The sequence below is a fragment of the Podarcis erhardii genome (assembly GCF_964252035.2).
Source record: "Podarcis erhardii genome assembly, chromosome: 5".
Lineage (NCBI taxonomy): Eukaryota > Metazoa > Chordata > Lepidosauria > Squamata > Lacertidae > Podarcis > Podarcis erhardii.
In genome coordinates this window covers 70,850,964-70,876,964 of record NC_138509.1, presented here as the reverse complement: position 1 = coordinate 70,876,964, position 26,001 = coordinate 70,850,964, and the positions used below count along the sequence as shown (strand labels likewise).

At 41.7% G+C, this 26,001-nt stretch overlaps 1 protein-coding gene and 1 long non-coding RNA gene across 6 annotated transcripts in view; one reads left to right on the top strand and one right to left on the bottom strand.

The window, feature by feature from the left end:
• ACSL3 (acyl-CoA synthetase long chain family member 3) overlaps positions 1–26,001 on the bottom strand; it is a 49,983-nt gene extending 23,982 nt beyond the window's left edge. The window contains exons 1-5 of one of the 5 annotated variants that reach the window (XM_081861550.1): positions 25,836–26,001; positions 10,657–10,701; positions 8,344–8,512; positions 5,761–5,837; positions 4,075–4,498 (exon numbers count right to left, since the gene is read on the bottom strand). In XM_081861550.1, coding sequence (XP_081717676.1) covers positions 4,075–4,449 — 375 coding nt within the window. In that variant the 5' untranslated portion in view covers positions 4,450–4,498; positions 5,761–5,837; positions 8,344–8,512; positions 10,657–10,701; positions 25,836–26,001. Of the gene's footprint in view, positions 1–4,074; positions 4,499–5,760; positions 5,838–8,343; positions 8,513–10,656; positions 10,702–11,588; positions 11,659–25,835 lie in introns of those variants that run through there. The other 4 variants (XM_081861546.1, XM_081861547.1, XM_081861548.1 and 1 more) reach the window with 4 other exon arrangements.
• LOC309341830 lies at positions 11,764–19,465 on the top strand. The gene is made up of 3 exons (XR_014156574.1): positions 11,764–12,021; positions 13,151–15,076; positions 19,251–19,465. It is a non-coding gene; the product is annotated as an uncharacterized lncRNA (long non-coding RNA).

The following is a 26,001-nucleotide window of genomic DNA, read 5'->3' as shown; positions in this document are numbered from 1 at the left end:
ACACAGAGGAAGATTACAAACGTTTGTTGCACTGCAATTTTCTCCTAAATGTATAAAATTCTATTTTTCAGCACAAAACAAATAAACAATTCTCAGATGGGAATGCAGAATGTTGTTGTAAATATCCCCCAAAACTTTAGATTTTTATGCATAAGCTCTTAAATTTCAGTAATGGAAGGAAAAAATAAGACAAGCAGTTAAATTCACCAGCAATTATGCACTTGAAAATAAACAGGATTTTATCATCTACACTTGGGGTTTTTTGTTTGTGTTTAAATAAACTAGAACATATCCAATACTGCCATCATATGGAACAAAACAGAATAGCAGCAAGTGTGCTTATTCTGATTGCTATTCACCAGAGAGCCTTCTTGACATTAGTATTATGGACACAGGACAGCGTTGTCATGTTTTATTTATTTATTTATTTATTTATTTATTTATTTAATAGATTTATATATTGCTGTCTCATAAATATATATATTGCAGCAGTTTACAACAACATAAAACCAGATGATAAAATTATAGAAAGTTAAAAACTAGTTTAAAACAAATAGAAATTAAAAGCATACATCAATTGACCATGGGGGGGGGTGTACTCTTAGCTACATGCATAGTTCTGGAGGAACAGAAAAGTTTTCAGCATGTTTCTAAAAATCGGCACAGATGAATTGGAGGCTATGATACTTAGTTGTATTTTACAGCTTGGTTTTTGTTTGTTTTTGGTTATTGTATTTGTGTTGTGAACTGCCCTGAGAAACCTGGTGATGACGGGGCATGATATAAATCTACACTTGATCTTAGCTAAAAGGCTGAAAGCAGTAACAAAAATTTTCCAATGACTTATCTGCATGCATATTTGAATCTGTTTTTAACATCACACCACGCTCACCATTTCAGTAGTCTAGCACGTTCAATAAAAGCCAATATGGCTTTTAAAATACTTTATGTGAGCTGTACCAAATGCAGTCTGACAACTCCTTTTTCCCTACTTTAGCCACCATGTTAACACTGACATGGAGCTAGGAGAATGAGGCTTACTGAAGGAATAAGTGTTCCAGTTAGGTGACTCACTTCTCTGCAGGAGGTTGGGCAGGAGCAACTTGGAAGGTTCTATCGGTTCTCCCCACCCCAAAAAGTGGCACACACAATTGTGGAGAAGAGGTCAGCTCTGTGGAGTTCACGGTCCCCCCTTGACGTTAGCCAAGCTGCTTTAGAGTGTAAGGGGCAAAGAACTGAACTCTCACTTCTCTTTCTTCTCACTTCCCAGGTCCAGTTGGGGGGTGGTCAAACAGAAGCTCAGAAAGGAAGACAGCCCTTCATAAAGCTTTGCCAGACACATTATTATAAAAAGTGGGGAAACTAAGATGACCATTCTGCTAGAGGAAGGACACGTGGGCTGAAGTGTCCTGGAAAAGCTTGTCCTGGGCTGCACTTCAGGGCCAAAGAACTACAATGCTCCCACAACTCAAAAGTGGTCCGCCAGTGGATAAACTCAACATTTTAATCAGATCATTCTTCCCTGCCCCCACCTCTTTCCCTTAAAAAGAAAAGTAAGAGAATAAGCAGTTCCATCCCTGCATTTTGCAACTGCCAAGTAGTTTAATAACTTGCATAATAGAATGGCCTAAAGCTCCCTCATACTGAACATTCATTCCACTAATTATGCTTAGAAAATAAACTTACTAAGTAGCTAAAATGTTAATCTATGCTCAAAAGCCGTGTGCAGGCAGTAACAAGTTGTTTTCTCTAACTTTTCAAGCCAACCAGGATGAGGGTCATTTATGAATCACAAGCCCTCGCTGCTCATGAATAGCAAGTTTTAGCTGGACTCACTTAGGAAGCCAGTATTTGTGGCTGCCCGCAATTATCACCAATCCATCCCCTGCCTCAAGACCTCTGGCAGGAAGAGAGAATGCAAGCAAGGAATGGCATGCTTTTTTCCTCATCTTACATTCAAGGGTATATAAAAAACCAAGAGCACACAGCCCGTGCTTCCCATTAAAATCCTCCATATGCAACAAGAAGAAACTTAAGAGGATAAAAAATAGGTAAGAGAGCAGTGGTACAAGGGCAATATGACTAATTTGTTCACTGGATGAGCTCCCTGCACTGCTGCTGAATGTGGGAAGGAGGGTCTTAACTCAGCAGTAGTGCACATAGAGAGGGTCCAAGGTTAGTCCCCAGTCTCTCTATATGGGGATGGTAAAAGACCCCTGAAGATGGACTGGCCAGGCATTAACACAATTTCCTTTGTTTTAAGAAAATGGTAGGAAAGTCAAAAGCTGGCTCAGTGTATAACGTTTGTTTTGTTTTATTTATTAATAGTTATAACAACAATTTTAATAAAGAGTAGCAGCTGTGGCACTAATGAGCGCTCCTACCTCTTCTCAATTCTAATAATGCTACTCTATTGGCACAATTTAAGCTATGTTTAACACCATATCCCAGTTACGTGATTCTCCAGAAACAAAAGACTTTAAATGGACATTTAGACGTGACTGCTGGGACAGAAAATAAAGACAGCTACTGAACAGATCTGTAAGAAACCTGTACCTCCATGCTAGGAAGGGATTAATCACCCAGACTTTAAAATCACAAGAGCACTCCTCCCTTTTACAGCATCGTTGTTCACATTACCTGCATGGGTAATGGCCATTTTGCTCTGCAGCTAAGCCATTTTTTGGCTTTGTGTTGTCATTTGAACCCAGTCTCCTAGTTTAGCTCTCCAGACAAACCACAAAATGTGAATCTTGGGCAACCTTTTGTCACAGCTCTTGGCATGTCTGGAAAGAGCTAACCCACAAGCCCATGTCTGAATGGCACATTAAGCCAAACCATGGCCTGGTTCAGTACAGTGACAAAACAATCAGGGAGGAACAAAACTGTCCCATTCTTTTCTGTGGCAGTTTGCTTGCTTGCACTAAGCCAAGCTATGTCCTGGGTTTACGTATGTACTGGGCCAATACTTTTGAAGCACTGGAACTAAATCAAGAATGTTGAGTTTAACTCCGGCACATGGAAGTGTCTCCCAACACCAAAATGCCCACTAGAGCACCTCGAACTGTTTTGGAGAAGAAAAAAGATGTGGCATGAACAACTTGCACCGATTCTTTCCTTCACCAAAATGAGCCAAGAAAAAAAGTCAAAGGACTTGGAGTTGGGAGGTGTTGGTCTGTCAAATACAAGTATTTTCTCTGCAGTGTATGGAGAACTTGGGCAAACAGATCTTTGCATTCAGTACAGTCGTCAAAGAGGGAGGAGCAGATGCCATCAGTAACTTGGCAATGGGATTTCTGGGTTCATGAAAACAAAGTAAAAACCCACTTAAGCCATGAATCAGTGATTCTCTACTATCATAAGCAAATCTGAAGTCTCCAGCCATTTCCCACAGTGCTATTTCACACAAACTATTGTGCAGCCTGTGGGGGCCCTCCAAGATTCCAGGCGATTGCTGCCCGGGCCAGCCTTTCCTTCTTGTCCCCTCCACCATTTAAGCGTCGGAACTTCTCCCAACAAGGGTCTAAGTCAACAAAGTTTGAAAAACTAGAATAGCAGATGACCATCAGCCATAAAAATGTACCCTCCTCCATGAATTTGATTACTAAACTGGAAGTTTGAGATGGCACTATCCCAACCAAAGGTAGCAAACATACAAATTATCCATCAAGACCCAGGAGAAGATTTGTGAGAACACATCTGTAGCCAACTGTTCTGAAAAGGTCCACACAGTAAACAAGCTTCCCTCTGTCAAATCAAACTTACCAAGGAGCACTATTATATTTAAATTTGCCGCAAAAACATACGCTAGCCTGCTTTCCATACCACGACTGCACATGCAATGTCTATACTCCTTCCTTACAACATAAAAGATTACACTAGGAGTGGGGAACCTATGGCCTCTCCTGATGTTGGCAGACTCCCAAAGGCCACCAGTACCAGCCAGCATGGCGAATAGGCAGAGCTGATGGCAGATGAAGTTCAGCGGTATGTGGAGGGTTACAGATTCCTCACCTCTGCTTCACATTCCATTTAAAAAGGGATGGTTTAAAAAAAGACGGAAACATAGCCTACCTTTTTAAAAACCTTTCCAGATGGCTGGATTTCATCTTCCTCCTTCAAGACTTCCCGTGTTCCCAGGAGTTTTCTGTCCTTAAATTTACTCCTAGCATACTTGAAAGCTTTGTCGAGTGTATCACAACCAGGGTATAATACAGATGCTAAGCAATGCAAACTGTTAACAGATCTGTATGCACTGCCTGGCCTGCAACTCACAGGTTTAGCTTTAATTTGCTTTGACTTGGCTATGACATGTCTTGCTCCAGAAAATAAATACCATGGAATAAAAGTTATAACTGTGTAAAGCAAGATTACAAAGTTTATAAAAAAAAGAAGCAATGGATTGATATCATGCTTTAGCTTCATAGAGTCCATTTTTGAAGATTTCATGCTCTCCTGTGTAGCTTACAAAGTATATCACAAAAAGATCAATGAAGTCCTGAAACAGAAAAGAAGGGGGGAAATTATCATTACACATTGACCGCATTGACTTAGGTTTCATAATTAAAAATCATATTCCATTTATGTAAAAGGCCAAGCAAAAGTGGAGAGGTTAAATGTTTGAGCACATCTTTCATGTATGAGTCCCCCATATTTGATTCACAGCACCTCCAGTTAAAGGGTTCTGAGGTAGGGAAACTGAGAAAGACATTTACCTACCCCTCCCCTCTACACAGGTCCCTCTTCCACTTCCTTGTTTTCTTTAACCAAATTTTTCACGATGAACTCATAAAATCACAGAATTGTGGGGCTAATTGTCAAATGAAGGTTAGCACTTTCCTCCAAGGGTTCCTGGTTTATCTAATCAAAGTTCACAACAGCAGCCCAATTGACAAATGATGTTTAGCACTTTGCCTCCAAGCAATGGCTGACAAACCTATTTCAAACCGTAGTTGATAGGCAAACTGCTGCCAAGTGGCTGATCATGATAAAATGATTAGGTAAACTGGGAAACGTAGAAGGAAAGATGCATTGCAGGCACAAGGAGTCTGCATCACATTCTCGAGCCTCCGAACCATGATTTGGAGAATGTGTTTGGGACATCTGAATTGAGCCCATACAGTGGTACCTCGGTTTAAGGACAGTCCAGTTTAAGAACGATCTAGTTTACAAACCAGAAATAGTATCTTGGCTTGAAAACGTTACCTGGGTCAACGAATGGTGGAAGGGCACGGGGGGTGGGAGGCCTCATTAGGGAAAGCATGCCTCGGTTTAAGAACGGTTTTGGTTTAAGAACGGACTTCTGGAACGGATTAAGTTCATAAACCGCGGTACCACTGTATAAAGATACCTGTGAACAATGTCTAGACCTCATAAAGTCAAATATATGTTGTTCAAAAGGATAGTACAAAATTCTCAGTATACTTAGAAGAGTCATTCTTAAAATATACTCAAAAATAAATTCCAAAAAAAACCCAAAATCTTTTTTTTTCAAAAAGCACAGGGAACTGAAATTTTCTACTGAATCTGCCACTGGTCCGCATAGCTCACAATTTCCTACCAAACTGACTAGCTGCAGTCCTCCTATCCACTACTTACTGCAAATTATAGACATACATTAAAGCTAAATTAAGCAAGAAATATGAATGACACATTCAGTATTTACAATTACCCTTTTTTAAAAAAACAAGGAACATTTTTTGAACATTGAGAAATGGCACATCATCATAAAATGTCATCTTTCTTGTTCACCTTACTTACCAAGCCATATTGCTATGTGGCCTTTAAATATATGTTTAATTCACTGGCAGAACTTGCATTAACACCTTCTGTTGTGCCTGTAAGAAAGCAAGAGAAATGGTATGCTTTTAGCTCACAAACCAAAGTTCAGATAATGATAGAAGGCCATGCTTTCTCCACAAATTATCATACTACATTCATCGTACTTCAAATGAATCTTACAATAAGCTATCTGAAAAAGGATGGGATAAAAATATACTACAAATCTAAATATTTTACATGCAATTACATTTCACAATTATTAACCAAGGCTACCACAACATTCAGTAAACCCAACCCAGCCAACCTTTCTGCATGTGTTCTGGAGTAAGCAAGCTACAGACAAGTCTGGCTAATGCTATTAAGATTGTAGTCAAAATCTACAAACTAGGGGCTATGCAAACTTTTACACAGAACTCTTCAACAAACAGTCATGCTATCGATAAAATTGAATTGAAGCACTGAACATTGCACAATGTGCACTAAAAGACCTAAATAATATAGGAGTCATAACCATAAAAGAAAATAGCAGCTAAATGGGCTAATATCAATATTTAAATGGATGCTAAAAGGCCCGGGAGGACAAGAAAATCCCTGCTTGGTACCAGCACAACATTAGAGAGAATTCTGCCAACCAGTTTCAGACAGCAATTAACATCCATGAATTTAACAGTTTTGTGGCACTTTACTTTTAAAAACTAATGAATTTATGAAGTTGATTAAAGATTCCTTTCTTCATGTAAAGAGAAAGCAGTGCCAGTAGCCCCAATTTCTGTCCTCAAATATGCAGTGCAAAGCAGGCTTGATGGCAGTTTCTGTATACTTCTAGTAAACAATTCAAGTAAGAATTTGGGCAGGGAGATTGTACCTGTGGGCTTGGTCATAAAAGGCCCACAGGCCCACTGGACAAAAAGATCAGCTGTGTCTTCCCCATTGTTCAGTTCCTCTAGTAACCAACAGAGAACCAACTTGTTGTATCGCAGGTCTTAATTTCTAAAGCCTCTCTTTCTTGCAGTCTCCCTGCAATAGTGTGGGCATCTAGGTTGAACAGAAAATACTGGCTTTGTTCTAGTGTCACAACCTTGGTCTTTCCTCTTCACTGGAAATGGTCTGGAGGACTGATGGGTCCTCCGAGTCCTGCAGGAACAGCCCCCTTTGTGCTGGCCTATTTTCACCTGGCCAGGGGGGGGGGGGATCTGACTGACTCCAGCTACAAGAGGTGGTGGGTGGTGCTGTGGCAGTGGCAGCGGCCAGAGACCTGTTTATCCTGTGACACCTGGAATACTTCCTACTATGGATGTCTAGAAGCTAGAAGATGGCTATTGTGTTTGTTTGTTTTGTTGGGATCAAGATTTGTGTTTTTTTGCTGTTATTGGTAGTATGATATTTGTTGTTATGGGTATTATTCAACTAAGTTTTAGTCAGAGTAGACTCACTGAAATTAACAAACTTAACTTAGTCATTTTCATTAATTCCTATGGTTCCACTATGAGTAAAACTTAGCTGAATACCACCCTATTTTTTTTAATATAGTTAGACCTTATTTTGAATTATGTGCAAGTTTAATTTTACTGTAAACTTAATGAGATGTTTTCATTAATTCATGATAAGGCATAACAATAACGATAAAAATAGGGTGATTTTACAAAAATATAACAAGATTTAAGTAATTAAGTAACAGCCACTGTGGAGTACTTTGTGGTACCTCGGGTTACAGACACTTGAGGTTACAGATGCTTCAGGTTACAGACTCCGCTAACCCAGAAATAGTACCTCAGGTTAAGAACTTTGCTTCAGGATGAGAACAGAAATCACACAGCAGTGGCATGGCAGCAGCGGGAGGCCCCATTAGCTAAAGTGGTGCTTCAGGTTAAGAACAGTTTCAGGTTAAGAACGGACCTCCGGAACGAATTAAGTTCTTAACTCGAGGGAGTCCAGGATTCAAACCTCCACCTAGCCATGAAACCCATTGGGTGACCTTGGGCCAGTTACTATCTCTTAACCTGATCTACCCCACAAGGATGATGTGGGGATAAACTAAAGAGAGAGAAGCAAGTATATCATAGGCTCACTCTTCAGCACAGCTAAAATTAAATTATATTGAAAAAATACTATTTAAGAGCAGTTATTCTTCAAGAGCACCTTCTAACTCTGGTTGTTGTTAGAGATAAAAGGAGTAGTCCTAGTCAACTCTGAAAAACAAGGGGGTAGGGAAAAGGCAGGTTGATTCCCCACTTCACCCTTTCTAAGCTGCACCCAGGTACTACAAGGAGTAAGGTGGCTTATATAGTCTTTCTTTGCTTTATTTTACCCACACCTCTTTGGTGACAAACTATATTATGGTTGCAGCTTTAAATAATGTTTTGCCAGGTTCCACTGAAGTATTAAATAAAAAAGCCTGTTTCAAAGAAAATGTGTTTTAGGATTTATTCAAAATCAATCTGTCCAGAGTTCTGGGAAATGCACTGACTGATCCCATTATACAATTATTATACAATAATTACTTTCAGAGGTACGGTACTTAAATGGGAAAGTGGGAGGAAATCCAGATAAAAATGTGTTTACCAGCTGATCTGATAATCCTGTGGCGAACAATTAAACTAGAATAAAGCACAAAGTGTCAAGACAAAGAAACCTTAAATGACTTCTCATTGTTGTGGTTGGTACCGATGGGACAGCAGTTTCTAGACGCTTCAGTCTCAGCTGAGTATTTCACCCACAACGTTGCAGAAATCTAAAGACAAAAATGTGAAACTAAATTAAAGCAACTATAAAAAACTAATTGCTGCCCTTTCACCTAAATAGATGCAAGATCCAACCTGCAAATTTTCCAAGTTGCACTACATTAATTAGATACAGACAAAACACAATTACTGCCACTGTACCCCATAGTCCATTGCATCACATTTTATTTATTTCCAGGATTTGTATCCCACCAACACAGCATTCAGGGAGGCTCACAACCAAAAAGACTAAAACCTAATATCGAAGACTAAGCAATTATACATCATATTGATTACAAGTCACAGGCCAATTTATCCAACTATGAGACGTGCACCATTCACTCAAATCAGGATTCTGTTGGTTACTAGCCCATGTCTAGCGGATCATGCACATCTACCACCACGTGTGGTATTCCATTTTTGGTACATCACAGGGAACAATTGCCTTTTGATAATTTGCCATACTCTAAAATTTGAGTCCTGCTCACAGCAGTGGATGCAGACAACCAGGTGCCTACTGTTAGGAACTGGAACAGAAAACATCTTCAGGTGCTTCTCTTGCGGACAACATAAAAGCCCACTATCTCACACAGAGGAACTAAGTCACAACGGCCTGTATCCTCCAAATCGTAGAAATGTGTACTTTGCAAACAATAATAAAATTTCAAACATGCAAGAACAACATGCTGAAAGACTGGGCTAGAAGAATTACTGATGGGCTTAACAAAACAATTCTCTCTTCAACTTTTGCACATATGTCCTAAGGAAGGCCAAGGCCATCTGCCCCCAAGATCATAAGGTGAAAATCCAAAAGAATTCAAAAATGCTTAAAACTACAAGAACTTCTAGTGTACAGTTTTCATTTTTGATAAGTAAGTGGGTTGTCTTGGTTTTAAAAAAATTAACTAGAATCACCTTGATTAGGTTTATTCTTTTTTAATAAACGCATTCAACTCAGTTCGCAACAGTCAAATCTAATATAGAATAATGAGTTTTTACTAGATAACTCAGTCATTAGAGCATATGGCTCTAAATCTCAGGGTTGTGGGTTTAAGTCCCACACTGAGAGAAAAATTACTGCACTGCAGGGGGTTGGAATAGATGACCCTTGTGGTCCCTTCCAACTCTATGGTTCTATGATAATATGAGAGTGAAGTCCTAGGGCACAGTTTCTCAAACTGCAATCCATGAATTCCATTCAGATGGCCTAAGGAAAAGTTATGGAATGTTTGATAAGATCTGTACTTGGTCCTGAACTTGGTTGCTTTTTTTCTGAGAACAGTGCATGAGGCTGTTTACACAGAGTCAAATTATCAAAAAGATTAACAAGGACCCATGATTATCAGAATTATTATTATTATCAATTTAATTTATACACAATTTAAGCATACACAAAATGATTAAATATCTAAAAACAAATGCAGAATATGACAATGATGCTGGTGTCGAAGGGGCGATAATATTATGTTTCATATTTAATCCAGAAACAAAACCTGTATATTTTTCTGGCTTGGTATCACCATACTCACTACATACTTTTATTTGGTTGCAATAGCCTGCATATGTTATCATCAGATGCACTTCCGCTAGCGTACATTGTTGGGTATTTTGTGGCGGTTTGTCAACTGTGTGTTTAAGGGTTTCACTTGGTAGAGTGAAGGGAAGGGAGCGTGGAAGGGAAACAATGTGTAAGCCCATACAGTACATGATGTGAATTTATAGCTGTTAATGAAAAGGAAACTCCCACTTAAAACACAATCTTACTCACAGTTGTTCCCCTGCACCTTTTACAGAGCAGAAGTATAATGCAGAGTAGAAGTATAAATGCACGAGGTATCAGCTACACCAGTGTGGTGTAATGGTTGGTGATGGACTAAGACTTGGGAGACCGTCCAGTTCAAAACCCTACTCACTCATAAAGTTCACTGAGTGGCCTTGGGCCAGTCACCATCACTCATCCTCATAACAACCCTGTGAGGTAGGTTAGACTAACATGAGGAGAGGGAGAATTATGTATGCCACCTTGAGTTCCTTGGAAGAAAAGTGGACTATAAATGTAGTAAATAAAAACAGTATTTTAACAAATGCACCTTGCTATAAATTTTACATATTTATCATAAAGTTGTTTGCACATTATACAGTTTAATTTTACTACCTGCTGAACTTTCTGTGCACTGCTCAGTTGCATTTCAGGGCTATACTGCAAACAAAGAAAAATATGTCACAAAATTACTTTGCTGCCACATGTATCAGGCTCCACAGTGAACCAGCAAACCATCTGCTTCTGCCCCAGTATGGGTGGCGACAATATAGAAAAATAATGGATTGAAAACACCCAGATACAAAATTTAAGCTACTGATCTATTTTATATGTACTTCACATACAATCCTGTGTGTGTCTACTAAGTGTACTAAGTCTACTAAGTGTGATGGGAGTTAAATTGGTCTTACCTTCTGGTGTGTGATTGCAACCTTAGCTTGCAATCCTATGCACATTTACTAGGGAGCCTGGGTCAGTGTACATAGGACTGCAGTTAAGTCTTCAGCTACTTCATCAACTAGCAGCAGTAACAGGTGTTGGGTGAGAAGCCTGGTGATAATCTAGCCCCATCAAAAGCTATGCGGCAGCAGTATTCAGTTCAAGTATTCAATTCAAGTATTCAATTCAACTGTCAAATCCGGAACTAATTACGTGAATTAAAGGAAAGATTATTTGGGGCCTCTTTCCTTTTTGATAGCACACGTGCCTTAATGTTTTTAGTTCTTCCGCTGTGCTTGTGGCTCGCTATCTACAAAACCAAAAACCAGTAATGAGTATAAGCATCTTAAAATTGGAGCTAAAACCAAAGAACGGAACAACCGCCCTTTCGCCATTCATTTTTAACAGAACAGGAAAGCGTTGGGGCAACTTGTATCTATATATATCTATATATAGCTTCGGGGAAAACGCGTGGAAGTTGGCGAAGAGAAAGCGCTGAGTGAGCCGAGTGACGCTTGCTTGGCGTCTTTCAGCATCGTCACCCGGATGACGGAGGAGGCCCAGCGCTGTTTCGAAAGGTGCAACTCTGGCTGGGGTGCAAACCTTACCTGGCCAAGTGGGATCCCTTGGTGGGCGGGAGGGAGGGGGGGGCGACCTTCGTCCCCCCGCCCCCCACCCGCTAGGTGTACCAGGCAGCACCCACTGCCATCCGATTCCTTGTCCCGGGGGTTGAGAGCAGCCTCGGAGGAGGCGTTGCCGTGGAAACGGAAAATCCGCTTTGTGACGCGGTTCGAAGAGCGGCCGCTTCCCTCTAGCCCGCCCCTCCCCATCCGAGACCCAGACAAAAGGAGCGGCTCGGAGCCCACGTGGCCGCAAGCCGCAAGGCACTGGCCTGTTTCCACGCCCCCAGCCCGTAAACTCCGCCCCCCTCTCAGGGAGCGCCGCGCATCGGGGAAACCTGGCTTCACGCGCATTCCACAGGGGTTCGGTGTCAAAAGATAAGCAAGGTTTGGCTGCCGGGTTGGAGCCCTACCTTCTAAGGTGCGGCTGCGGTTGTTTCAGTGGGCGGGGGGGAGAAAAAGCTCCGCTATGGAGCTCCCAGTAGTTTTAAGGAAGGCTTTTGCACATGTTTCTGCACAGGAGCGGGTAGTGGGAAACGCCCAACGAGCCCATCACGAGTTTAGGAGAGCTGCAACATGCTTTAAGCGCGATCTCACAAACTTGTAGGGTTTTCCCTGCTTCCTTGAATGTGTTACGTTTCAATGCAGCTACTGTATAGGAGTGTCGATTAAGCTGCCATGTGTTGGTTTTTACGGGTCTCGTATGCTACTTCATGCAACACTTTTCCTGAAGGTTACTCTATTAAAAATTGGACTACACTTCCTCTTATCTGCAGCTCACCGGCTTGGCTGGCTGGTGCTGCTGGGAAATGAAGTACAACAATGTCTGGAGGACCACAGTTTCCTCATCCCTTGGGCAGGTCCTGTCACCATGTTTGACAATCTGCACATATGCACATATGCAGCCTAATGGACTGGAATTCTTGCTTCGATTTCAAACTCTTATTTTTGTAATGAAATGGCAAAAGTAAAGTGAAATAGATCTTTTACCAGGATAGTCATCAAAGTTATATAATCTGAGCAAGTCAACAGCAAGTTGGGGTGTGTGAAGGTAAACAAACTGTCATGATACATGACATAGGTGTTTTACTCTGGAGCTTTTTATTAGCTCATCAGGATAGTAAACATTAAATGTTGATTGCCACACAAAAGCAATACAGTCTAGTGATCTGTGAAATGACCATGTATTGGGCACACCCACAGCCTTAAGATTTTATTTGGTAAATATTTTATTAATACGCCTTTAAATTCAAAATTTCCTGGGGGGGGCCTTTTAAATTATAAACAAGCTTTCAGGCAAAACAAGTTTTCACACTATAAAAAGGTGGCAATTGTGGGGTATTCTTATTCATTCTACATTGCAGTAGACATAGTATTATTCTGCTAATGCAGCCAAACAAATAATTGCTATACTTTATAAAAAAATGATGTGAATTAATAAGGTTTTTATTGTTCATGTTTAGTAACTGCAACTGTAAATGTCTACCATTTGTTTGCTTACCTGTGAACTGATTTTTAAAAAATCCTTGCCCCTCTCTATCACTTTATAGGTTAATTGCTATAGCTCTTTCCATAACTGCATCAAGAAGATGAGGAAAGCTCTACCTGTGCAACAACTGCTTGATGTTATATACACAGTATTGGGAAGACATGGCAACCAGTATTAAATCAGACAAGCAGATGTCTTAGCTCAGCATTCTGTCAGCAGTTCTAGCTAACTAGATGCAGTTCTGGCTAACCAGATGCAGAGCTTAATGTTGGCTCCTCACTAATGGGAAATGCATGGATTTAGCCTTGGACATTATAACACAGCAGTGCCATCAAACACATAATCCAGTGGTTTTCAACCAGTGTGCTGCTGCACCCTGGGGTGCCTTGAATGATGGTCAGGGGTGCCGCTGGCAACACTGGCGTCTGTCACACTTTTCTCTGGTGCCTCTATCCTACCTCTGATGCCCTCTCTGATGCTTGCACAGCTGTTTATTGCAGCAGTCCTGGCTATAAGCTCTGCAGGTGAATGGTGCCTCTGGAAAGCACCCCTCTTTGGGGGGAGGCAGCTCAGAGACCAGGGACAGGCAGCGCTCAGAGGACTCCCAAAGAGAGGGGAGAGTAGAGGAGGCTAAGGGAAAACTCCACATGGAAGGGTGTTCGAAAACGGGTGAGAGGCTGCCAGCTCTGCCGGCAAATGGTGACATAACTGGGCTCCTGAGCCCCACAGGGGTGCCACAGAAAGAATGTAGCTGGTCACGTTGGTGGACTCACAAAGGTTGAAAACCTCTGACATAATCTATAACTCACTAGCATAGCTCTTACCTTTAGAATTGACGACACACACAAATGTTCTCCCTCTTATCCCGAGTAATTATACCATACTGTATTGTAAATTAGAATAAACCCTTCCAATAGAAGAGGCTAGTACTTCCACAGGGTCTTGAGCCCCAGCACTGCTCACTTTAGAAAGGAATTCCTGGCCAGATGCCTGTAGAGGATTTCACAAGAGCAGGACGATTTTCACCCTTTGTTAGTCAATTGCTACCTAAAACCCAGAAGTATATTCTCTACATTAAAAATAGGGTTTTGTGATTTAGCATAGCCTTCTAAATTAAGCCCACAAAGCTTACTCCCCAGCAAAAAAATTAGTGCAAGCCCCCTCCTCTGCAGCTAGTATGGAAATGCAAACTTAGTGGCCTCTTAGCAGGCTAGTGAAAACAAAACAAAAAGCTTGCCTTCTATTAGAAAGAAAAGCATAGGGTGCCCCTCCTGTGTTGAATGTGGAAGAGAAGTAGTTTTCCATCCTTTGCCATTAACATGGTATCCAAGTGGAGTGCGGCACGAGTACTCACCTGCATAGAATTCCTCATCACTCACAGCTACCTGGCAAGTTGTTAAATACAAGACTGATTTAATGGCCACAAACACATTAGTCATCCCTTAAGTGGTTTTAAGAGACCTATTTTATGCACTGGGGCATAAGAACAATCTATGGCAATTCATTCCAAAGATGAACTCTGCACTGCGAGAATTGAAAAGCCACAGCTTAAAGCTGGCAAGCAAAATTATATATACCTCAGATGAATCATATATATATATATATAGAAAAAGGTAAAGGACCCCTGGACGGTTAAGTCCAGTCAAAGGTGACTATGGGGTTGCAGTACTCATCTTACTTTTCAGGCTGAGGGAGCCGGCATTTGTCTACAGACAGCTTTCCACATCATGTGGCCAGCATGACTAAACCACTTCTGGTGCAATGGGACACAGTGACGAGTGCCAGAGCCCATGGAAATGCTATTTACCTTCCTGCCGCAGTGATACCTATTCATTTACTTGCACTGGTGTGCTTTTGAACTGCTAGGTTGGCAGAAGCTGGGACAGAGCAACGGGAGCTCACCCCGTTGTAAAGATTTGAACCACCAACCTTCCGATCAGCAAGCCCAAGAGGCTCAGTGGTTTCCAGGTGTCTCACACTATCTGAGGTACGGCAATCAGAAGTGTAAGGTTCATAAAGATAACACCATAGACTTTATGAAGTAGTTTAAGATTGACTGTTTAGCTAGCAGTATCTCACTTAGTTGTGCACAATGACTGTTTTTTTGTAACTGTTTCAGAGATTGGGAAAGGATAGGAGAGATATTCCACAACCCAGAGCACACTGAGGATTGAAAGCATATTACAAGAATCCAGCACTTTCCTCAGTACACTGAATCTTGCAGGGGGTGGGGTTATCTCCAGTAGCAGACAACAGAAATAGCAGAGCAACAGAGAATAGGAATTGTACATGCAGTCATTGATAGTGAAGACTAGGCAAGCAGGAGCATCTTTTGCCTGGGCTATAAACGAAAGCTCATACCAAGAACTGACTTAGTTGGTCTTTAAGGTGCTACTGGAAGGAATTTTTTTGTTTTGCATGACAGAAAGCAGCAAAGGAGGAGGAAAGGAGGAAATAGTGGCTTCTTCATGGCTCATGTGCTGTCCCTATTATGTACTGTTACTTAGTGGTAGGTTTCGGGTTGAATTAGCAAGGGCTGGTATTGATTGATGCTTTATCATGTCAATGTAACTTGCTGAATATCTCTTACTATTAACTAGTAGTCACAATCCAAATTGCACAACTCGGGCACTGCGGCCAACTGTGATAATCACAAACCAGAAGCCAAGGAAGCAATCAGTACATGTATGGGGAGAGGTAGTCTCCAAGGAATCTTTCTTTTAACATGTGGAGTTTCCTTCTGCTTGTTGTGCTCTTGGTATAAATTGCCTTATGCCAAATCAGACCACTGGTCCAGCTTGCTTATGGTCTGCATTCTCAACAATGACTGGCAATAGGTCTCTGGAGTTTCAAGACAAAGTTTTTTCCCAGCCCTACCTGGAGATACCAGAAACTGAACTTGGAATCCTTTCCATGCAAAACATGTGCTCTACCACCGAGCTACAGTCATTCATATGTTAAACACTTATTAACTGAATGTTGGATAATTTGTTACAAAGTACCCCCCAAAAAATCCAGCTTTTGTTTTGGTAGCCTGTACCTGAGAAGTGAAGTTAATTTGGCCTGGAGAGAATCTCCATTAAAGTAACTCAGTCAGAGCACATTCAAGAGATACAACACCTCCGGTGAAATCAATTGATTTCTTCACTGTGAATCTTTCTAAACACTTCTAAATTGAAAGTTAAAGAAAAGAACAACAGACACCTTCTAAACATGTGAAGCCAGGGTGCAAATACCTAAAATCTTACTTCTTTCCCTACAATAGCTAATCTGGTAGTTTCAAAGGCCCAAGGCTCCCACCAGAAAACCCACAAAAGAAATGTAATCCCTTTCCTTCTACCCATTAGGAAAGCAGAATAAAGATGCATTTGTAGGAGCCATACCTCAGATATTTAGGACAAGCTTCCTGTCTGGCACCATTTTAAAACTTTTAACACCCAATTATTACCAGGAATACAGCATTTGTAGTCTTTTTTATTTTAATATTTAAGCCCAACTTGAGCATAAAACATGTTTTTCACCTTAGCAACTAGGAATCTTTGGAACCCACTACAGAAATGTTACTTTCCACATAGTAGCACATACACATCACTGTCCTTGTCTCTTTTCTATCCTTTGCTACTTCTTACTTCAGAGGTCTCCATACTACCACCCCAACAAACTCCAACAACTGAGAAATAAAGGAAGATATGAAATCACACTCCTCTCTTCCCTGGCAAGCAAGTCCATTGGCTAGCCAAACCCTTCATTTCCCCCCTTGCCTTCTCTACCAGCCCCAAGCCATCTACTTCACCCACTTTCTGCTCCATAGGGCAGAATGCCCCTTCTCTTTTAGCTTTTTACTATGTCATCCCAGTCTGTGTCTCAGCCAGTCCCTTTCTCTCCCTGCTCCTTTTATCTTGTGCTTTCAAGCCCCTAATTGGGTCCCTTCCTCTTGAGTGAAATCTGCCCCTTTCCTGTGCTAAATCTCTCATTCTATTTTGCTCATTTGGTGATCACAGACTACTGCTTTACTGCAGGTGGGCATAATTTGGGGAAATCATGCTTGTGGACTAAATCTGAACCCCTGCTGGGTCAAGTTTGGCCTGCAGACTCTAGTCTAGAGATTCACCACCCGTGTTCTACTCAGTATCAGTTTTCCTTCCAATATCAACTTTAGCCAAATCTCCTTCGTCCAACATAAAACTCCACTTTCTCTAACCAATTTTACTGCATCCTAGTTTTTCTATGTTCTGAGGCATGCTTTTCAATATAATTAATTATACTCTTCTATTGGTTTTTAATTCAACCTATTGTTAACACACACACACAGCTTCTACAACATTTTTTAGTAAGAATGCTTATTTTCTTTTTGATAAAATAAAATGGTCTTTCTTCTTCTTCTTCTTTTGCTATCCTTGTTGACATTTGAGGTGCCAAATTCTGGAGTGCATTCAGGTCTCAATGTCAAAAGAGCCTTTAAAAATGTGAGCAGGGATGTATGTTACAACTTCAGGCTTGCATGCACACTTGAGGAGGTCCTCAAGGCATTTGTTCTGTATTTTCAGAAACATAAGTAACCCTCAAATGTTACAGTAAGATGTGATCAGTATATAGTGCTAATTCATTGCTGTGCCAAGCAGCCCCAACACTTTCATCTTTTGTAATTCCCACCAGATTCATTTATCCAATGAGATCAAAAAGTTGCTTAGGCTTTGCATCATGTGTGCATGGTTAAGAAACAATGAAAACCTTTATTACTAAGCCTTTCAAACATAAGAAGAGAGATAACATTCCTTACTATAGATACAACAGATGTCCTTTGTCTACAGAATTAGAGCATCATTGTGACTAAGTACCACTTGGTAGTTGACTAAGATTAATTGGATAAACAGAAGACTATAGTCACCAGCTCTAGATACCCAGACATATTGCCTTCAATAATGACCAAGCTACAGGTAGGGGAGATGTGAGATGCAAACTTATCCAGTCTACAAGAGCAAAGACTACCGTATTTTTCGCTCTGTAAGACGCACCACACCATAAGACGCACCTAGTTTTGAGAGGAGGAAAACAAGAAAAAAAATTATTCTTAATCCCAGAAGCCAGAACAGCAAGAGGGATCGCTGCGCAGCAAAAGCAGTGATCCCTCTTGCTGTTCTGGCTTCTGGGATAGCCATGCAGCCTGCATTCGCTCCATAAGACGCACACCCCTTGTTTTTTAGGAGGGGAAAAAATGTGTCTTATAGGGCGAAAAATACGGTAAGTCCCTGGTGTTTACTGAGGTGATACACCATGACTATACCACTTCAGACTGCAGATTCAGCTTCCATAACTGAATAATAATAATAATAATAATAATAATAATAAACAACTATAATAAATCAAATTTGTATACTGCCCTTCATCCATAGATCTCAGGGCATTTCACAGTGTAAAACCTGACTATTGCACCCACTTCTACAAATAAAATATTAGACTATCCCGAGGATTTCATACAGTAAAGCATTCAATTATGCAAGTGGTACAGTTCAGATACAAGTTTGTCACAAAATGAGTACTAGATCTTGGTGAACCAGCAGTAAGATGCACAAACTACAAATATTTGGGCTGAAGGAGCTTCTCTTTTAATGCAGGAGTTTTCCTAAATACCTTAGGAGTTCCTGCCAGCAGTAGAGGCCCCTTCTGTCCCTCCCCTCACTTCTGATTTTGGCAAACCATAAACGAAACATGTAATTTTCGTCTTTCTTCCCTTATTAGCAAAATGCAATGCAATTAATGGACCTAACTTAGTCATGTTCATTCATTTTAATCCAGCTACTCCAAGTAAAACTTAGTTGAATACCACCCATTGTTAGCTCATCAGGCTCAGGCCCTCCTGGAACACATAGAACACATAGAAAAAGGTGGTCTGGGATAGGTGTACCCACATTTTTAATATTTTTCCACTGAAACTACATCTTTGTTGACCCCTCTGCATAAGTCATCTTTTCTAACACGCAGGTTATCCAGACAAAAATTAATGTGTGTGGTCTCTATTAACTGCTTAGAAGCCATTTGGTAATTAATTAATTAATTAATTAATTAAAATAATTATAATATACTCCAGGACAAAGAATATAAGTTCCATGCAGCCATATGAATGCACACTCACTCCTAAATTCCCATTTTTATATTCACAGATATACAGACAGACAAACAGAAACTTCTCCAAGACATTACAGGGAACTTTAGAAGATAAGTTCTCAAAAGGCCATATCTCATCTGTAAAAATCTCATTTCTTCCTGACTGCTTGCCACACATTAGACTCAAGCTACAGATTATACAGGGGGAAAGAAGACATATCTTTTGCCAGTTGGTGGTAACTATGCCATTATATTTTAATCAACTGATTAAGGGAGGCATAGGCAAACTCCGGCCCTCCAGATGTTTGGGACTACAATTCCCATCATCCCTGACCACTGGTCCTGTTAGCTAGGGATGATAGCAGTTGTAGTCCCAAACATCTGGAGGGCCAGAATTTGCCTATGCCTGGATTAAGGAGTTCTATTTTAAAGTCATATATATCATTTTTATACAATACCATCTATGTACATTATATATACATAGGAAGTAAGAAGATGCCCCCCAAAAGTCACCTACAATTACAATGATGCAATTTCAAGAATAAAGTTTGAATTATAAAATAGTCTAATTGCTACATTTAAATTTATTTTCTAAGACAAGTCACACAAGCAATATGTTCACCCTGTACTGTTAGTGAAGCATTCTATAAAAATGCACAAAAAATAGCAAACCTTTTACAGTGGTACCTCTGGTTACGAATTTAATTCGTTCTGGAGGTCTGTTCTTAAGCTGAAACCGTTCATAATCCAAGGAGCGCTTTCACTAATGGTGCCTTGTGCTGATGCTGCGCTGCAGGCGCATGACTTCTGCTCGCATCCTGGGGGAAAGTTTGCAACCAGGAGCATCTACTTCCAGGTTAGCAGAGCTCGTAACCTGAAGTGTTCACGGTACGTAACACAAGGTTCCACTGTACTGTTTAAATATGCATTCCGTGCACTCTCCATTCTTTCACACATGAGAAGTAGGGTAAATTCACACATTGCAAAGCAAAAAATCCATGTTTGCCATGGTAAATCCTAGCAAAACATATATTGTCTTATACACCAGTAGAACCTTGGTGGTTCTAGGAAGCCTTAGTAGCTTCTTCAATAAGGAAAGCAGAAATAGGGACTAAGGCAGGCATAGGCAAACTCGGCCCTCCAGATCTTTTGGGACTACAACTCCCATCTTCCCTAGCTAACAGAACCAGTGGTCAGGGGTGATGGGAGTTGTAGTCCCAAAACATCTGGAGAGCAGTGTTTGTCTATGCCTGGGCTAAGGTTTCTTGCACAGTACCTGGCTCACACAAATGGTCTCCTCCTACAGAGAACAGCCAAAGAGCTACAAGGCACCTCTAAAAGTCATGTGAGGCCACAGTGAAGGCTGGCAGGTCTGACTATAGTTCCACACGACATTAATGACTATATTAAGATAATAGTAAACCATGGTTTATCATTATATGAGCAAGAGGGTCAGGGTCATGCACTGCCCGCTTCTCTTTTCTGCAGCAACAAGATCGGAAGTTTTCACTTCTGTTTTTAAACTAACTATGGTTTATCATTATGCCCAAACCCAGACAAAGTGATTTCTAACCATAGTTTTTTGTTTGTTTCAATAACCCAGATTTAATCACAGTTCAGACTGCAGGTACAACACCAGACTGCTATTAATTGACACTTTTAATCTCATTGTGGCCCTACCAGACGGGTATCAGACAAGATTCAAACACATACTGGTAAACCATAGTTTAATGTTACATCTTAACCAAGCCAATATGTGCCAACAAATATTTCCCAAATTCCGCAAAATGCACTGGGGTTCCTTCACAAACAAGATAATGATGTTTTAAACATTTGTTATAAGCAATTGCCCTTATTAATGAAGCCTTTGCAATATGCTCACAAAACATTTCCACCATCAAAGCTTTTCCTACTGGGTTAAACTGAAGGACAGGCCCCATGCATAAATTGTGGTAGCATTATGAACATGTTGCAGCAGACATAGCACTGGGATAAGCAATTTGTGGTATACATAGAAAAGCATTTCCATGATGAAACGTGCCCACATGCAGGTGATAGCAGAGAAATAAACACCATATTACACCACCCTATATGGGTAATAGTTCTGTGGTATAGCACCTACAAATTTAAGAAACTCAGTTTGCCTCCCAGAGTATGCAATTTTATTCTGAAAAAAGATAGCTTTGTATGTTTCATCATCTCTGGTGTGAACTCCTATAAAGAAGAAAGTGCCTACCCACTACTAGTAAAAAAAAGGTAAAAGTAAAGGATCCCTGGACGGTTAAGTCCAGTCAAAGTCAACTATGGGGTTGCGGCGCTCATCTCCATTCAGGCTGAGGGAGCCGGCGTTTTTCCACTGACAGCTTTCCAGGTCAAGTGGCCAGCATGACTAAACCACTTCTGGTGCAACGGGACACCATGACAGAAGCCAGAGCGCATGGAAATGCTGTTTACCTTCCTGCTGCAGCGGTACCTATTTATCTAATTGCACTGGTGTGCTTTTGAACTGCTAGGTTGGCAGAAGCTGGGACAGAGCAACAGGAGCTCATACCACCATGCGGATTCAAACTGCGAACCTTGCAATCAGCAAGCCCAAGAGGCTCAGTGGGTTAGACCACAGTGCCACCCGTGTCTCTTTTTGTCATACTAATAACCCTTGCTGTTTAATGTACTGCTCTGAACCTTTAGAAATTTCCACATACCATTCATACATTTATGGTGAATGCCCTTTCCTACTCATCCAGACACATGCTGTAGGGCACCATTGCCTACACTTATCTCTATTATTACATTTACTTCAACAACAGATAACACTCCTGGTACACCTCAATATACTTGCGGAACACTGCCAAAACATGACACAACCACTGATCACAAAAAAAATCACCTGTGTAATAGAAACCTTAGTGTGCCACCAGAAGAGCAAGATTGAGGCAGTTTTGTATAATTCCCTCTCCAGGCCCAGCAGGAGGAGAGTACTGCTAAACTTGGCCCAAAGCCAGCGGAGTTTGGACTCTGAACTTTCATTTTAAAATAAAATAAAAAAACAAGTCTTTAACCTTTGCAAACCAAGAGTTATGAAGCAAGACATGCAGAGCCATGTCTGCATTGTGAGCCATCAGCCTATTCCTGCTTTTCAGTGCTTCTAGCCAATTTTTGAAACAACTGATGTGACAGACAAGTGCTAGAGAAAAATATTAGAGTCACACATCCACCAGGGAAGACCCTCAAAACCAGGAAGACCCTGGTTCATTTTGAAGCTGACTTTGGGTCTTCCTTCAGGTGTGTGTGATTCCCCCTCCCCCCCAGATTCAGATAACAGAAGAGAATGCATGGTTCATTCTGAAGCTGTCCCCCCCCCCTTTTTCTTGTAGAGTTGTGATTGCTGCCCAGTAAAAACAACTGCTACTGCAAGGCAGAAGGTAGAAACAAAGACTTTATACTCTTGCATTCAGGTTTAAATACTTGCAAAACAATCATTGAGTGTACGGACATTTTAATTCCCTGCAATGAAAATAATATCATTATTAGTATATCCATTTGGGGGGCAGAGGGAATAGATTAACAGCTCTGAAGTGTACCCCAACCCTGACATGTTGAGGGGGTGGGGGTTAGGTAAATGCAGCTGGGAGGTGTTTATTGGTTATACAGTGGTACCTCGGTTTAAGAACAGCCCTGTTTACGAACTATTCAGTTTACGAACTCCGCAAAACCAGAAGTAGTGTCCTGGTTTGCAAACTCGGTCTAAGAACGGAAGCCGAATGGTGGAAGGGCACCAGTGATGGGAGGCCTCATTAGGGAAAGCATGCCTCGGTTCAAGAACGGTTTTGGGTTAAGAACGGAATTCCGGAACGGATTAAGTTCGTAAACTGAGATACAACTGTAGTAGCAACATGGAGACAGTTTTCACACTTATGAGGGAATAAAGAAATTCTCCAGGCGGAAAGTTGCTGCTGATATAAATGCTAAAATGGGTATAGCTATGTAAAAGGTTTGTGTCTTTCTTCATAACCCTTGGTGAGTGAGGGACAAATTACAAGCTACATATAGTGTACTAGGCCAAGAAAATCCTGTTGGCATCCCTGGTTCTGGCAATCCAGAAAAAGAGAAAGTAATAGCATTACCACTGAACTATGCTACATGGTCTGTCTGTTTATTTTTCTTTACACAAATGTTTCATTTTAATATAAAATATGTCTGATTATGGAGAGGTAGCTTGACAATGAATAGTCAGCTATAGTGTATCAAAGAAACAACCTAATCAAAGCCTATCAGTTATGTCGTGAAATCTCATGATTTTAAGAGCCCTACTTTTGCCCATTGGAAATTAGTAACTGCAATTACCTATCTACAGGATCCAGTGAGTACACAAAAGGCTTGAATTATTCAAAATGCCATAATTATGACCTGAAATGAAAATGGGGGGGGGGGGGGGAACTAGCCAGAAATATGGCTTACATGGAAAAATTGCAGGAATTTATTGAAGGCACATCCTGTACTTATGTTTTACCAATACAGTAGACCCTCAACTTGTCTGAGAGTTAGTTCTGGGGATTGTGCTTAAAGCCAAAATCACGCATAGTCAAAACCCACTGTGTTCAATGGTAGGTGGAATTACCAAAGTCATTTTTCCCGGAACCCTGCCCCTTTTCATTTTTTAATGTTTTGCCACATGCATAAAGCTGAATACGCACAAATTAAATGCGTGCAAGTTGCAGGCTTACCATAACAGTTGATAATTAATTAACCCTAGTAAGATTTCAATGTAGCTTAATGATTAATCATGTATCAGTGTAGTTCAATCAATTAGCATCTTCAAAACAAAGAACTACCTCTCCAACTCTGAGGAAAGAATCTAGTATCATGTCAGAAGTGCAACATTACAGGTTGGCCTCTGCTCTACACTGTTGATACAAACTCAATGCATACCTCATCAGCCAGTATGAATACAATCATGTTAGCTGTGATCCTCTAGTTACAATGCTCATTTCAATTTCTCATTATCAACATTTCAGAATCAGTTTATAAGCAGTGTTTTAAGCTGCAGCCAACTATGTCTGACTGGGAGGCTACATTTTTCATCCTCCACACACTAACACTATTGTATATCTTTCCCTGCTCTTTAGAATCAGAAAGGGAACCCCCATGAGAGGTTGTTGCAGCCCAACAGAGATGACACATCTGTGAGAGATCAGAATCTTTTAGTAACACTAGCCAGTCCCTACCAACTTCACTGGTAACAAGCCGAAGCAATCCACAACAACTTCAGTTTTCAGCTTCCCTAAACACCCAGAACATTAATATGAATGGCTGCCAGGTCGCAGCCTCATCTGCATTTCTTGGCAACATGTTATGCACCCCAGCAATGTGTATCAATGAAGATGCATATTTGGAACAGGATTTGAGTGAAAGTTGTCTTCATATACATTGGGGGGGGGGGGCGGTCCACCTAACCTAACCCAATGACAGAACAACGCTAACCATGTCTACTGAGAAGCAAGTCCTATTGAATTCATTTATGTGTACCCCAAGTTAAGAGGAGTTAGGATTACAGCCTTATTATCCTTTTGTAAATGGCAAAAGGAAAAGCAGTGTAAAAGTGGGTTTTCCCTACTCTTTCCATGCTTGTTTATACATTTTCTGTACACGAACCAGTATCATATTGTTGTTATATGTGCATTTGGAAGAGCTTCCTAACATACTAAAAGAGAACTGGCATCCTAGCCATTCCACTATCTTTACACAAGCAGAGAATTAGCACTGTAATTCTAGCTGGCACGAAGTGACAGAGCCCTCAGAACTGTGTGTGCACATGCACCCCAGTATTGTTTACAGGAGTGTAGGCTCCACTGCTCTTGATTTTTCCCTCCTAGCTGAGAGTATAAGAAAGGTATTTTTAAGGCAACCCTAAACCTAAATGGTCAGGGGTCCCTTTACCTTTAAAGCTAAATCATATTGGGGTCTAAATCCCACTGACCACAACGGAGCCTCCTGCATAGGACGACTCTGCGGACACAAGCTCACCTATCAGCGGACTCTTGTTCCAGGCGACGGATCTGCACGTGTGAAAAAGCCGCTGCCTTTCCGGCGCACCGCGCACGACTTTGCACACCCAACCGGGGCACGGCAGAGACGTGCCTGGAAGGCGGGACGTCCTAGTAAGTACATGCCGCGGCGCAACCCAGGGCACGTCTGCCCGGAAGCAAAACCCTCGGAGGGGGAAAGCGTGCACGCAGCTGCCACCTCCGCGGGCCTCAACCGAGCACAAGAATGAAAAAGAAAAAGCGAAAGTGCCGACGTGTAACCTCGGTGGGAAGTTACTCGGGATTTAATCGCCCCGGAATGAAATCGGGTGGTCCCGAAGCCAGCAGGCCTAGCGCCGCCGCGAAGCCCCCACCCCCGGCCCTTTCCCCACGTGCACCTCCGGGCCCGTGGCCGCCTCCCCGTCCCTATGCTGCGGGCCCCGATCCCTCGCTTCCCTCCCCTTGAGAGGAGACCCTGTTCGTCAGCCAGCGCCTGAGAGGCTCCCGCCGCCTGAGACCCTCCTGCCTCGCCGCCGCCTCTGACCCGCCGGCCCGCTAAGCTGGGCTCGCCCTCGCCCGCCCGCCCCCCGGCTCCCCAGCCCCCCAGCCCTGACTCACCGCCGCGGCCGGAGCAGGGGGAAGCCGGCGAAGGGATCTGCGCGTGTGCCGAGGGTCGCCTCGGCCGGCCGCGCTGTGTAGCTCCAGCTTCGGGGGGCGGGCCCAACCCCCTCGGAGCCAATGAGAGGCGCCCAGGCCGCGGAGATGCCCCGCCACCGCCTCCTTT